Source organism: Mustelus asterias, chromosome 7 (assembly GCF_964213995.1).
Source record: "Mustelus asterias chromosome 7, sMusAst1.hap1.1, whole genome shotgun sequence".
NCBI classification, from domain to species: Eukaryota; Metazoa; Chordata; class Chondrichthyes; order Carcharhiniformes; family Triakidae; genus Mustelus; species Mustelus asterias.
This window is the reverse complement of record NC_135807.1, coordinates 93,034,844-93,051,190: the sequence shown is the minus strand read 5'-3', so window position 1 is coordinate 93,051,190 and position 16,347 is coordinate 93,034,844. Positions and strand designations below refer to the sequence as shown.

Here is a 16,347-nt window from a genome sequence, read left to right as displayed (position 1 = left end):
GGATCCTTTAGACAGCAGTGTGACTAGAAATAGGCTGCACGCATTTAGTAGTTAAACGAATACTGCACAGATCGAGTGCAGACTTGATCAAACATATGCAACTCACACCAATCTTTATCCCAAAAGTTATGCACATGACATTTCAATAGCTAACTCCATTTTATGCTATTTCAGTGTTAGGGGAGCCATTTCATTGTCTTACTGATTATATACCACAGCTAATTAGAGCACATGGACCCCATTAAAATACAGGAGCTTTGTTATATCATTAGTTGTCCTATGTGTGTGTGTGTGTACATATATATATATGCATGCTCAACATATTATCAAAATAAAATCTCCAAAAATTTACTGAAAAGCTTCAAAGTTCAACTGCGCATTTGCAGTTTGGTAAAAATAGAGGAGAGCAGAAGCAAGAATGGTCTGGTATAAAATTTCAAAAGAACATCTCGAAGTTTGAGCAATGGTTTTTAAAAAAGAGGGCAAACACTTGGGAGTAATTGCGAAGTTAAAAGCTGATTTTAAGAAAAACACTTTTTCTCATTTTTAAATTAAATTCCCCATGAATATGCAATTTTAAAACTAAATGTGTAATTGTTATGTACAAGTGCTTAATAATGTGGAACTCAACTAATGAGGAGAGGTCAGTGGCTCAGGCTAATGAAATTGTTTTGTATATAGTTTTGTATCTGTATAGTAGGATAATTTGAGCACGTCAGTCTTCAATCAGCGAGGGACTTCCTTCAGTGCTAGAACTGGCAATCTGTAATTGGAAGCAGACTAGTTATTGAATTTGTCACAGAGCATTCAGGGCAACCAGTTCCCTGTAAGCTGAAATTGAATCCATAATGACTATCAGTGGTAAATCATTTTTTATTAATTTAAAGGATTTCTTTCAGGTCCTTCCCCCCCCCCCCCCCCCCCCTCCCTCCCCCCGCTTGCCCCTGAGTTGGAGTTAGTATTCAGGATATGGAAATATGGCCACAGTAATTACAGATGTTCTTTACGTGAATATTGTTAGTGCTGGAAACAATCTTTTCAGTCCATGTGTTATCCATTTCTCTGTCTATCACTGCCTTTACAGTTTAAAATAAATACTGTATCATTGGCTGTGAAATCTAGTAACTGAACGTATTTAAGAATAGTACAGAAAACTCCTGTCCCCTTCCTCCAGCATGGTTTCATTAACTGATCTTCAGTCTTTTTGGTTATAAATAAGTGCTTTGTTTCTGCCCAGTTTTTGTGCATTGCCTTCCTCTGTGAAGGTATCACAGGATATATGGCTCCTTCTGGAATTGCCACCTGTCTGGTTTTGGACTAGGCAGTTCAAGTGCTCAATTTAAAGGAAGCCAGTTCTGGGAAACAAAACACTTGAGGGTGGGATTTTATGGCCTTGCTCGTCACAAAACTAAAATCCCACCCAAGGTCAACGGACCTTCTCATTGTCCGCCCCTCGCTCGCTCCGATTTCTGTGACAGGTGGGGTGGTAAAATTCCGGCCTTGAAATTTCAATCTTCTAGTTTCCATTCTGTCAGGTACAGGAAAACCAAGTTGTAGAGCAAAAGCTCTCTCCAGTCCACACCAACAGTCTGCCTCTACTGTAACTCCCCATACATCAATTTTCTGATGCACAAATCAAATATCCTTAAGCATGGCATATTCCCAGTTAACGCTGCAATAGGGCCAGCTTTACATGCACGCCCGTGGTCACTAGGAACTGGGTGAAGCCTGCCCAGAGCAAGTCCCATCATTCCATGCTTCTGAGCTAGAGCGGAACTCCTGCCTTCCAAGGTGCCTAACCAAGTCCAAACACCTGCTTTTCAATTGTCTGTCAGAAAATGTCTGAGGCCAAGACTGGATATTCCAAATCAGATTCTTAGAGTGGAATTAGTTTCTTCCACTTCTGTGTTTGATGTAAAGACAGTAATAAAGCCTTCAGCCAACTTCCCAGATAAAAAAAAAAACAGTGTAGGGGTAGGGCCTGGGTGGGATTGTGGTCGGTGCAGACTCGATGGGCCGAATGGCGGCCTCCTGCACTGTAGGGTTTCTATGTTTCTATGTTTCTATATCAAATCTCAAACTTTGCCCTACTTTTATTCTGAACTCTCAAGTTCAATTTTGGACTCACCTCACATCTATTTTGTTCACTAAAGACGTAATTACTCATGTCTAGATGAGGCACTGTGGGTTGGCATTTTATTTGATCGTAATATGGGTAGACGGATAAAGACTAAATAGGGGTATGGGAATGTGAGAGGGAAGGTAAGAGGAAATGAATTTGGTAGGACAGGACAAGGTAAACAATTGATCTGCCAAGAGAGATCTGTTTATGTATTTTGAGGAGAAATAGGTTCTGTGAGGCTAAGGAACTCTGAGATTGTGGACAATATGGAATGGATCACTGGAATAAATAAGATTGGTCACAGTTTGGTAAATAAGGATTCCGTATTTGGTGGTGAGGCCACAGTCTAGTGGGAAATAGGAGCCATTGGAGAGTAAGCAATCCCCCAAAGCCAGGCAGAGGCCCTTTGTCATATAACAAGTGTCCCTTTTCTCAGCAAGTTTGATGACACTAGGTTTAAACAGTTCTCCTGCACCTTCTCGAGGGCAATAAGGGATGGTCAATAAATGCCAAACTTGTCACCGATGCGCACGGCCTATGGATGAATAAAGCGAAGGCACGGTTCCATGTTTAGAGCAAGGTAGATTAGAGAGAGTGCAGAAAGAGAGTTGGAAAACTGAAGTAGCAGCAATTCTCAATGAAGGGGTAGACAGAAGGCACAAAACCAAAGCTGGTGGCTTCCAGGAGGATCTGGAGTATTGGTTCGTGTTTGGGGGTAGGAGGTGGGCACCTGACCAGAAACGCAAAGGCATGAAGATGAACATGACAAAAGAGTTCAGCACTACGTTGAATATGGAATTAATTAAGGCGGAGATGAAACTCGCCTTGCCTGAGGACTGATCGTTAAAGATCAAAAAGGAAGTAGTCAAAGTGAGCACAGTGAAAATGTGGCAATGGGTGAAATTAGAAAGGAGATGGTTAAAGTAGAGAGAAATAGAGAGGATTTGGGTTGTATGGCATTCAAGAGTCATTTGAATTTATGGTTGTTACTAAGGGAAAGGAAGAAAGATATATGGACATACAAAATAAGAACAGAAGTGGACCATTCGGTCCCCAGGCCTACTCTGCCGCTCAGTAAGATCATGGCTGATCTGTGATGCGTTTCACATTCCCATCTATCCCCGAGAACCTTTGACTCCCTTGCCCAACAAGAAACTATCTATCTCTGCTTCCACCCCCTCCTGAGGCAGAGAATTCCAAAGTATGTAATGCTCTTACTTTTATGTTCAATTCCTCTCATAATGAAGAATAACATTCCATTAGCCACCTTGCTGCACCTATATACTAACTTTGTGAGTCATGCACAACAACACCTAAATCCCTTTGCACCTCAGCATTCTCCGTTTAAGTAACTCTCTGCTTTTTTATTCCTCCTGCCAAAGTGAGCAACTTCACACTTTCCCACATCATATTCAATCTGCCACATTATTGCCCACTCGCACAACCTATCTATATCTTTCTGCAAACCCTATATATCTTCTTCACAACATACTTTCCTACCTATTTTTCTTCATCTGCACATTAAGCTCCCATTGCTCCACTCCCCTTATCTCAGTCATTGTTATAAATGATAAAAAGTTCAAGGCCTGAACGGATCCCTACAGGACTGCACTCGTCACATCCTTCCAATCAAAGGCCCACTTATGCATACTCTGTTTTCTGCCAGCCAGCCAATCTTCTATTTCTCTTTACAATAACTTCTGATATGGCACCTTACCAAGTGCTTTCTGGAAATCCAAGTGCAGTCTGTTTAAAGGGCTTGTTAAAGCACTAAAAGAGACAAAAGATAATGCAGGACTAAGGAACAGGGCAGTTATGATATCCATTGAATTGATGCTGTTGAAGAGAGTGGTTTAGAGCATGCATGTGGTGGTCTATGTTAGAGTGGGTGAATTGCTGGGAACAGCAAGTGAACTAGTTAGTCTGTGCCTGGCTCTGTTATGTCTAGTAAGAAGTCTAACAACACCAGGTTAAAGTCCAACAGGTTTATCTGGTAGCAAAAGCCACTAGCTGCTCTGTTATGTCTACACAGTTCTATTCTCAAGCAACTATATATCTTGCCTTGAGTGGGGAATAAACAACTTTCATACTTAGAATATATGAGTCAAGTAATTTTTAATATAGAGGACTTTGATGGGATGGGAGGCTGGTTTGCCTGATGGACTGGGCTTCATTCATGACTCTTTATAGTTTCTTGTGGTCTTGGACAGAGCAGGAGCCATATCAAGCTGTGATACAAGAAGTTTAAAGGAATTTTGTTATAATCTATATCACTACAAGTTTAACAGATTGATGCTAATGAAAAACAAGGTAACCCAATATACTTGTGAAAGCTTTTAATTATCCTGGATTTTGTGAAGGAGACACCTGTTTATATAATGTCCCTTACAAATATGCACCTTTAATTCCCTGTCCCTTGTGGAGGCAGAAGTAGCCTTTGCTGGCTTCCTGAATACAAGTCAGGATTAGAAACATTGGCAGATCCTTGCACTTGCTGTCCCCACTACAAATGGAACAATTTTATTTGCTTTAATCTGACTGTCACCACTTGTATTAGCAAACTTCAGAAAATTTAAAAGCATCAAGGATATCAATATGCTTGTGAAATTTAAATCAAACAAAAATGTTACGGTAGTTCAAAAGTATAACATTTGCATGATCTAAAAATGTTGCTAAAAAGTTTGGAACTGCAATGTACAAGAACCTCATAATTAAAGTAAAAACTAATGTAAGTAAGTCTGGACACAAAAACATCTGGAGTCTGAACATCTGACATTTGACATGATGTCCGATGTCTGTTCATATCATGAAAGATATTGGATTGACATTTCAACATATCATGCTGTAATGTGAAAAGCAAAGATATGTGCTTTAAGGGGAAAAATTAAGGGAGTGAATCATTCACAAACCATTCCCAGGTGAAAGGACTCGATGGCTGGAAACTGATATCCAATATTGTAGCCAGATGTTTTGCAGTACTCGCTTCAGTATGTCTTGATACTTTCTTCTGGGGAAAATGTATTTAAATCAGACAATATCCGAACTCGTGTTAAGACCGTTTGGAGAGTTGACATGTCCACTCACCACTCTATATCTGAAATTGGTGAGTCAGGCATCAGTGCATGGTATAAGCTGAACTGTAGCAGACATAGAATACTATTCTGTACATGGTGAACATGCAGTAACGTGGAGGGAAAAAAACAACAGGGTCAGACTGAGCAGAATGACTTTGCTTATAGTGGGGTGCAGAGCAAAGCAATGCTGTACCTTGAAATGATGTTTGTGACAGGGAGAAAAATGAGCTTGCACATGGGAAAACAAAGACAATTGGAGCTTTCTTCTACAGCAGCTGCAGCCAGCTAACAAAACTGCAAAAGCAGAAACTGGCAGAACAAGATATGTATTAGTTTTTGCAGATGGCAGTGCAGACAAGTTGATAATTGAACAGGAAGTCGCGTACGTGAGGTATTTGATGGGGATAGCCTATTACCTCACTTAGCTGGCCTAATCACTCCTGAGACCCCCTTACTTCTGTATAATAAGAAATTATTCAGTTTTTCCTCCTGAGTACTTGACTAAATTATCCGACAGTGCATAGGATGCAGCCACACAAAGCCATTCTGTTAGAACCAGGTTCTGTATTTTTCTACAGAACAAGGCTCAGAAGGAAAGTTAGTTCTTGGATTAGTTATTAGATTATCCTTGTTTTATAAAAATAACTTTCTGACACTTGTATTTAACATCATAAATAATATCACAAACAGTTAATTTTATCACCAGAAGCACAAAACCTATTTCTCCTAACGTGTTCCACTGTAATGACTGTTAATTCACACAAAGGAATAATTTAAACATTTTGTGTGACATACTGGTTTGTGCATTACTGACATTCTAAATGAAAGGTTAATATCCGATGATATTTCAGTAAGTGATTACACAGCAGCTAATATTGTTGCTTGAGCTATGCTAATTTTGTTTTGGCTGGTTGCTATCACAAAGGGTGTAATTAGATCTGTTGGAGTTTTACTGACTGGATTATTTCTGCAAAAAGAGGGAGGAGAAAGGGAGCAGGGTCCTCCACTGTCGAGGAAATCCATTTTCCCTATCATTGTTTGTGAGCATAAACTAAAGCTTGGGGAAAGATCCTTTCTCATGGCAATCATTTGTTAATTAGATTAATAATTACCATGCCAGTAATAGGATCTGGTCGTTTTTTTTCTCTATTTAAAAGTTGCAAATAATTGCGCTGTAATTCTCATTGTAATTTAGTTCAGTGAAAGTATTGACTTTTTTCACGTTAACTAAGTGAACTAGTGTGGCACAAGCATTTGCAGGAATGGGGTTGCGGGGTGGAGGGCGGGGACAGTGGAAGGGCTGAAGTGTTCTTGTTTTGAAAGGGTAATTGTGCGACTTGAGTTTTCAACTGTTTATTGCTAACTGAAAATATTTCTAGAATCAAACTAAATTATTACAGTCATTTCAAGTTTTATGGCTGTGCAGTCTACCAGTGCTCATTGCTTTTGGCTACATTCATTTTCCTTGTATCAATGATTAATGGACAATGTTGAATGTTGGAGTGAGCAGGCATCAGCAAATGCGAGATTGTAATTAGTTTAGCTGACGAGTCCTTCAATGGCACTTGCATCTGGATGGAAAAATTACCCTATAGGGAACTGGCTGCTCACCAGGATTTTTTTTTTCTGTAATACATTGTGAAACGCCAGATGAATCAAGTGCTTTTTTGTTCCAAAAAACTGCTTGAGTCTTGAAGGCAGAAATATGCCTATAAAAGCCTTCCACTTTGAATATATCTGAGTACAATTATTAGCATTGTACTCTCTCTGGTTATTTTTGGTGAACACTCCAGTTGTAAGGAAAGGCCTTCAAAAATTTTCGATTTTTAAGCTGTTTATAATTTCTTTTGACGGTTTATTTACACGTTTTAATCTTTGAAATGTATTTACAGAAGTGAAAAGAAAGTCTTTGTGTGGAACCTTTTACTATTGTAAGAGCTACGCAAATCATTGGGAGAATTAGATGTGGATTGAAAAAGTCAGTTTTTCTGCTGCTTTGTGAACAATGGATTATGTACTTTTGAAAGATTGCAATTCTTAGACCAGGAATGGTTCTGAAAAAGCCTCAATTTACACAATGGCATTAGAGTTTCATTATTCAACTTTCTCAGAATTGCTTACCTACAAACCAACGGGAGGACATTTTATATCACTTGATATGGCTGCTTTGTACTTGTGTGGTTTTAATGTTTCATCGACTGCATTATCGGAAGGTTAACAGTTTTATAACGGACTGTTGCTGAAGTTAAAGCCAAACTTCTCTGTCACTAATTTCACCTTTTAGAAATGTAAATAACATTAGTGAGCAATTTTTAAAAAAAATGGTTATTATCTCTTGGCAAAAGAAAGAAGAATTTGTAAGGGAGGTGAACAGATATTTGTCCTGAAGAGTTATACAAAAGGCTTGATCTTGCAACTATTTAAAATTTGCATCTGTGTTTCTGGCCAAACTAAAATTGTCCTGAAAAATGCAAATGGCTTATTATAATCTAATAAAATATTTGCATAGTTTGTTCTATCATAAATTACACTTTTCATGAAATGAAGTACACTATTTGGCATTGCGTTGTATACCCTGGAAGGGTAAGTGTGTGGGCTGTGCATTTGAGCCTTGCAGAGATAAGAACCTTTTAGTTTATACATACAATAAACTTGACTTTGGGAAGTTTAGAAGCTTTAGATGTTATAAATACTTCAAGAATGAGAATCCTATTGTTGGCCATGTTGAAGTAGCTCATATTTAAGATATTATTCTAAGATTTTATTTGTGTTTCAATGCTGCAGCAGTCTTTGAAGGTATTTTAATAATTTCCTCTGTTCCCACACTGCGTGCACAATTTTCATTGCTATTCTGTATTCCCCCGTAACTTTGGCTATATTTCCATCCTCCTTCATTAGAACTCGGTTGAGGTTGCCTAAGCTTATTCCACGTAGCGGCTTACAGTCAGCAGAGAGAAGACATTCGAATGTAGGAATTTAGCATGGACTTAAACCTCTAATTGCAGAAAAGAAAAAGCCATGTCACTAACTTTACCTGAATCTGGAACTCAGCAATAGGACAGAATGAGGCCATGATTGGTTTACATATGCATCTAAAAATCTTGAACATAGATAATTTAGTGAACAATGGTTCCATTCTTGTATGTGTCTGTAAAATGAGGAATATTAAAAGGGGTGAAAGTCTATATAAAGCCTGCAATAGGTTCATGGTAATCAAATCTTTCAGTGCAGTTTTGATGTGCATAATCTGCATATATACTGTATACATTATACTATTTAAACACTGTGGCTACAAGAGCAAGTCAGAGACTGGATATTCAATGGTGAGTAACTCACCTCCTGACTCCCTGAAGCCTGTCCACCATCTACAAGGCAGAAGTCAGAAATGTGATGGAATATTCTTCACTTGCCTGGATGAGTGCAGCTCCAGTGACAATCCAGGACAAAGCAGTCTGCTTCATTGCCAACCCACCCACCATATTAAACATTCACTTGCTCCACCCTAAGGATACTGGAGACCCAGTAGGAAGGCCCCAAAGGGAGATGTCGGCACTGCTGAGACCATGAGGATGCCTCAGAATGTAGGCACTCTCTACTGCACTATGAAAAATTTAAAAATATGCATGACAGTAGCTGTCATTGCATCATTGTGGAGGTGTAAAACATGATGGCTTGTGATTGTGTCTATTGAATCTCGACGAGCCTGTGCTGGGAAGAGTGAGAGGAGGTGTCGATGCATCTCCACCGCCAGGAAGATTACAGCGGCACCATCGACTACCCCTCAATTGGCCCATTATTGGTCCGAACCGGTAACTAGAAACTGCTGGCTGGGGAGCTTCTGCTGTGTTGACCTCACCTCTTGCAAGATCACGCAGACCAGGAACGCCTTTGATGGCCGTCCCATAATGCAATTTTCCAACACCCACCTTCTAGCTTGCCTTACGGAACCAGACGAATTCAGTCCTCCGAGTCAGAAGGTTGTAAGTTCAAATTCTACTCCAGAAATTTGAGCACATTAGCTCACTTGACATTTGAGTGCAGTAATGAGGGAGTGCTGCAACATCAGAAATGCCTTCTCTCAGATGAGATTTTAAATTGAGGCTTCCCTCGTCCTCTCGGGTAAATGTAAATGTTCCCAGTGCAGTTTTAACAGAAGGGCTGAGGAGTTCTCCCTGGTGTCCCAGTCAATATTTATTCCTTAACCAATATCACATAAACAAATTTATCTGGTCATAATCACATTGCAGTTCATGGCATCTTGCTGTACACAAATTGACTGCCACATTTCCTACAGTACAGGTATAACCATAGTTCTGAAAATATTTAATAAACTGTGAAGTGCTTTAATATACCCTGAGGTCAAGAAAGGCATTATATAAATGTAGGTTCCTCCTTCTGTTTCGTACATAAAAAAATTTGCTGCCATCATGCTAATAGACTTTGAGTTGCTTCATAGAGGAGGATCTAAACCTTAGCAGGAAGGTCAGGAGAAGTGAAGATAGAAAGAGAGCTAGAGAGGAGGAAGGTTTTAGGATGTGGGTTTGAGACCGCTGAAGGCTTTATCATCAAGAATGGCTGGAGTCAGAGAACTGGAGATTGCAGATGCAGAGAGGAGCAATTTGATCCCATGAAGGGATTGGCAAATGAGTATTAGTTATTTAAAATTTGACCTGTTCGGGAGCCGGAATAGGTCATTAAGTACAGACTGATAGGTTGGCACATCTCAGTGAATGTCAGATTGAATCATTTGAGATGAAGAATGAAGGCTGTGACCTAATAAGAAAGGTATTGAATAAGTCCCATCTGATAATGAAGGAGGAATGGTAAGGGGTGCAGGATTGGGGGAATGGTGGTAGCAGACAGAGGTGGTCGATGCTGCAGATGTGAAAATAAGTGATTGATAAAGGTTAATAAATCGGATGAGATTTTAAGTTCCATTCTAGGCAGGACAGAAGGTTAAAATTGAATCTGGGCAAGTAGCTGCGGAATTGGTTATATGTTTGTGCATGAGTGCCTTGCACAGTAATTCACCCTGTAACTGTAAGTTGGTCACCAGTTATATTGAACTACTTAGAATACTGACTCCACAGTTGTCACTGACATTTGAAAAACTGTCATTAAAAACACACAATTTTATTTGCAATGTGAGGGTTGCAACTCTTGGATTTGTAATGTGCGGGCCACTTACATTGTTTAATCGCTAAAGGTTTGACAAACAGTTAATTAAAGTTGAAGCAGGGCACACCTCTCACCACTATACTTAAAACATTCAAATTAAATTGCTTTGCCACTTTTGTTATATGCAGAGCTGCTAAATCGAAATTAGTTGAGCTTGGCTTAAACGATGAACATTTTGCAAGATATAAGACAAATTAATTTGAGCACCTTTGCTGGAATTTGCATATTGCTATCATAATGCTTTTCTGTGATTTCTATGCTAAATCTGTCACTGATTTATTATAACGAGACTCAATTATTGTGAAGAAGCACAATTAAAAATGACCTTAGTGTGAGCAACTTGTTTCCTTGGTTATTGCTGCCAGAAGGGAAACAAAACTCTTGTGTTGATTTGTCCTAACTTCACAGATCACATGATGTACCTTTGACCTTTTGCTGTTGCAGAGACGAAGAGGCTCTGGAGTCTTCTGTGCCAACTGCCTGACCACAAAGACCTCTCTTTGGCGAAAGAATGCAAACGGTGGATATGTATGCAACGCATGCGGCCTGTACCAGAAGCTGCATTCGGTAGGAAGAACCCATTCGTTGTTTGGGGAAATGTTTGCAAAGATTGTTTAAATTGGCCAGATGTGATACAGTTCCATATGATCAGATCCCACTGTTTTCCCTGCAATTAATTCCCTTGAAGGGGGCTTCCCACTATGGGTCACCTGGAAATCAGATGTATTTCATTAAGCCACAACTAAAACTGCAAATCATGTGTGTGTGTATTGTTGCATTTAATTAGTTTAAATGAAAAGCAGGGAAAGTTGTTTGAATGGAAAAAATTTAAAAACTTGAACAGAAGTATTTATTGTAGTGTTTTGCGACGTTCTTTTAAACACTTAACTTACTTTCAGTGTAGCATTTCAGTGGCAGCTGTTAATTGTGGATTTGGAGGCAGTCAAAAGTTAACAATTTTAAGTTTCTGTGATAATAGTACTCATTTTGTATACCTCTGCCCACAGAATCAAAGCAATCTGTGAACCTTTCTAGATAGGTATCCATACTCAGGATATATGGCAGAGAAACTGGCCATTTGGCCCATTCTGGCATTTGTGCCTCATTCAAGCATCTTCCCATATACCATTGTAACCCTCTATTTCCTTCCCCTCATATCTAGTCTACTCTATATATTTGCTTTTGTTATGACCTTCATTTCGACTGATGGCTTTTAAAAAGAAGTGGAAAATTCCAGTTAATGGCTGAAATAATGATGCAGTGAGGTTTCATGGACTGTCATTTATTGTAACAAAAGACTAAGATCACTATTGACTAAATGCTATCTTTGTAGAAAACCTTTACCTGCACTTCACAGATATACGCTGTCCTTTAAGGAGTCATTCAGTTCTCTGGAACCTGTGCAAAATACTACTTAGATCCTGAGGGTTTATTTCCTTTGCTAGCCTGGAAACTTTAAACTCCAGAACTGTCTTTCATGGTGTGAGTTTTCTGGTGATTTCTCCCTCTTATAAACCTCATAATTGTAACACCTCCCCTGTAAAGAATGTGAAGTTAACACCATAGTGATGACAATCCAAAATGTACCAACTTATGACACTCTATACACTTCAACAGTTAACTTACTACATATAGTACAAGCAATATTCTCCCCCGTGCTGTCACATTTTCCATTAAACTGTCCACCTTGGCAGCATCATGAAGTTTAACCTGTATCAACAAAATATAATGGTTAGGAACGAAAGTCCACTTTATGTCAAATTTTGAAGTTGTTGTTCTCATATTGAGAATTTATTTAGCTGCTAAAGGCTTCACTTTCCAAGACGCATCAGAGTATATCTCCTCTTTCGTGGTGATTAAAGTTCACATTGTTTCCGAATCCTTGGTTAGACAATTGTATCCTTGGTCTGATCTGGTTAACTTCGTCAGGAACGATATTGCTGACTTCTGATAGTTCCCCTAGCTTCAGCGTACTGACAGGTGTAAATGAGAGACAAAAAAGAAATTCTCGGTCGGAACAGCTTTTGACCCTTTGGAATCAGTATTATTTTAGTATCAAAAGGAGACCCATTGTCATCAGGGTGTTGACATTTTTAACTCAGTCATTCTCTTTAGGAGAAGACTGTTTACTATTCACATTTTTAAAACTCAGTTCGCTAACTAGCCATGTCACCTTTCTCCTATTTAAACTCAGGATTACCGAGTTCCATTGCTGCTTTAAAAATCTAATTGAGATACTTTGTCATTTTGATTTTTTTTAAAATCCTGATATTCTTTTAACTTTTTAGTTTTGTTTTTCACCATCCCATTCAGAACCAGTTTTGTCCAACTCCTTTTGAACAAGAGTCACAGCAGTTTCATTTTGAAGTTTTATTTTCCATTCTCAGACTCACATTCATCCTGTTACTTTCACAGTAACAGGATGGATTTCACAGTAACAGGATCACTTAGAGGCAAGTCATTTTGGTTGAAAGCACTGTCTCTTTCCCCATTAGCATGAGATTCTGCGCTGTATCCTGTTTTAACACCTGTGGCTTAGGGTCTGCAGGCAAGTTCAGCTCATTACTAGATGGTTCAAAGTTATTTCTGTCAATTTGAAGCTCCAGTATATTTTCAATTTCAGAAGTTTGGGCTTTGATTCCTTGGAGATATCTTTAGTCAAAACAATACTCTCTACAGCGGGATTACAAATAGTCCCGGATTTCTTTGGTATTCTGTCAGTTTTAATGGACTTGCCTACCATCCCTGGAGATGTCAGCATTCTATCTCCCGCTAGGTCTTTCCCTATCATGAAGTCAATAACTTTAATAGGTAATTTCAACACCTTTCCAACAATAACAGCCCCATTGATAAAAGCACAGTTTAAATTCGCCATACACAATGGAAAAGGTAAGCGGTTTCTGTCAATACCCTATGTCAATATACTTATATTTAGTAAACTCTCTGGAGGGAAGTACGTCTTTTGCTAACATCAACTCTTTGAGCCCATCCTGTAACACGAAGAATGACAATGTTTTTGACTCCCCAACAGACAAAACCAGAATTACTGCACTCTCGTATAGAATTCCCATAATCTTTTATGTCCTGATTTACACTTACTGTAAATATATTAGAGATATCAGTTCATCACAAGTTTCATTCACTGATGCAGCATTTTCTGGAGAAGCGATAGACATGCCCACAAACGCTACTGGCTTAGTCTTCAATTTGGTGCAGCCGGCTTTCATATGCCTTAACTTTTTTTTATTTCATTGAATGTGGCATCACAGGCTAGGCCAGCATTTGTTGTTCATCCCTTATAGCCCTTGAGAAGGGCTGTAGTCCATGTGGTGTATCCACACTGCTCTTTGGAAGGACGTTCCAGGGTGTGATCCAGTGACAAGTAAAGTAGTGGTGATATCGTTCCAAGTTAGGATGGTGTGCCTTGGAGGGGGCTTGAGTTGTTGGTGTTCCCATGCATCTACTATCCTTGTCCTTCTAAATGGTAAAGGTCACAGTTTTGGAAGGTGCTGCCGAAGAATCCTTGGTGAGTTTTTGCAGTGCATTTTGTAATTGATACAAACTGTTGCTACTGTGCATGGACTGAATGTTTAAAGTACTGGATGGGGTACCAGTCAAGCAGGCTGCTTTGTCCTGGATGGTGTTCAGCTTCTTGTGTGTTGTTGGAGCTGCCCTTATCCAGTGAATTGGCGAGTTTTGCATCATGAGTCACAGTCCTGACTGTAGATGGTGAACAGGTTTTGGGGAGTCAGGAAGTGAGCTACCCATCACAGAATTCCCAACCTCTGACCTGCTCATGTAGCCATGATGTGGAGATGCCGGCGTTGGACTGGGGTAAACACAGTAAGAATTTTAATAACACCAGGTTAAAGTCCAACAGGTTTATTTGGTAGCAAATGCCATTAGCTTTCAGAGCGCTGCTCCTTCGTCAGATGGAGTGGATATCTGCTCTCAAACAGGGCATACAGAGACGCAAAATCAAGTTACAGAATACTGATTAGAATGCGAATCTCTACAGCCAACGAGGTCTTAAAGATACAGACAATGTGAGTGGAGGGAGCATTAAGCACAGGTTAAGAACATTAAGCTCAGCAGTCATGGGCATTCAGCCTCTGATCTTCGGGTAAGCGTTCTCCAAGGCGGCCTTCACGGCACACGACAGCGCACAGTCGCTGAGCAGAAACTGATAGCCAAGTTCCGCACACATGAGGACGGCCTAAGCCGGGATCTTGGGTTTATGTCACACTATCAGTAACCCCTGCAGCTTGCCTCCTGGACTTGTATGATCTCACTGGCTATCCTGTCTGGAGACGATACACATCTCTTTAACCTGTGCTTAATGCTCCCTCCACTCACATTGTCTGTATCATTAAGATCTGGTTGGTTGTAGAGATTCGCATTCTAATCAGTATTCTGTAACTTGATTTTGTGTCTCTGTATGCCCTGTTTGAGAGCAGATATCCACTCCATCTGACGAAGGAGCAGCGCTCCGAAAGCTAATGGCATTTGCTACCAAATAAACCTGTTGGACTTTAACCTGGTGTTGTTAAAACTCTTACTCTGCTCATGTAGCCACAGTACTTATATGGCTAGTCCAGTTCAGTTTCTGGTCAATGGTAATTCTCAGGGCATTGTTAGCCAGAGAAGCAGTGACAGTAATGTCATTAAATGGCAAGGAGAAATGGTTGGATTCTCTCTTGTTGGGGCTCGTCATTTCCTGGCATTTGTGTGGCATAGATGTTACTTGCCACTTATCAGTCCATACCTGAATGTTGCCCAGATCTTGCTACATATGGATAGAACTGTTTCAGTATCTGAGGAGTCTCAAATGCTGCTGAAAATAATGCACTCTTCAGCAACTATCCACATTTCTGAGCTTATGATAGAGGGAAGATCATTGCTCAAGCAGCTGAAGATTGTTGGGGCACGACCTTGAGGAACTCATGAAGAGATTTATTTGAATAATCTTCCTTTGTACTGAATATGGAGAATGTTTCCCCTGATTCCCATTGACTTCAGTCAGTCAACTGCTGCCTTGATGTCAAGGGCATTCGCTCTCACCTTACCTTATGGTAAAAGTAACGCATTGGTCGTGTTGAATTGTATTTATTTCCACCTTGTCTCATTCCCTACTCGGAGAAGCAACCTTTTTTAATTTTGCCATTCCCCAAATATTAATTAGTGTTTTGTTCATTATCAACTCATTTATCCCTCCAGCTTCCCTATGGGTTTGCAAACAAAGCTTTGCTGCTTCCTAAATGAAAGCTTCCATTATTTTAGCAATTTTATAGTCTTCGAGCTTGGACCTGACCCCTAAATGAATAATGTTGGTAAAATATTCCAGTAGTAACATCTTTCTCGGGTTTTGAAAATCTTGATCAAGTATCATTGCCCTATACCATCAATCAAACATCATTCTTCTCTGTAGCAAATTCCACAAAAGCCTGATTGTGCCTCTTCCTCAGCTAAATTCTGTCCATAAGCTTTCAGAACAATCTCATCCACAAAGGCACAGATGCCTTCACTATATCATAGTCTGCAAATGTTCACCCTAAAGGGTTGAATGAACCCCCACAAAGCTTTTCCTGCTAAAACACTGAGATAGGATTGCCCAAATTATGTTTTGGCTACTCTAACTTCATAGTAATTTACATTTACATTTCAACTCCTTCCTCACTGAATTTAGTAACTTGGCAAATATTCTTGCCAAGTCAAAAGCAGGAGTTAAATCACTCCCATTGTCAAGTCTGCCTGCTACTCCCTATTCACATAATTGAAGCCTGTCCAGTTCAAATTTCCGGACTTTCCTTTCGCTTTGCAATTCCGGGTTTCCCTTTGTTTAACTCTTTGAAACTCTGTGGGGGGAGTTTTCCTGTTCTGCTGAGTAGTAGCAATGGGAGGGGGTGGGGAGGAACAATGCTAAGGTGCATTGACCTCGGGCGGGATTTTCTGGTTTTGGTTTTCGGGCGAGCG

At 39.8% G+C, this 16,347-nt stretch overlaps 1 protein-coding gene across 12 annotated transcripts in view; it reads left to right on the top strand.

The window, feature by feature from the left end:
* trps1 (trichorhinophalangeal syndrome I) overlaps positions 1-16,347 on the top strand; it is a 212,488-nt gene that overhangs the window by 182,714 nt on the left and 13,427 nt on the right. For all 12 annotated transcript variants that reach the window (XM_078216469.1, XM_078216460.1, XM_078216467.1 and 9 more), the window contains one exon: positions 10,819-10,941. In XM_078216469.1, coding sequence (XP_078072595.1) covers positions 10,819-10,941 — 123 coding nt within the window. The remainder of the gene's footprint in view (positions 1-10,818; positions 10,942-16,347) is intronic.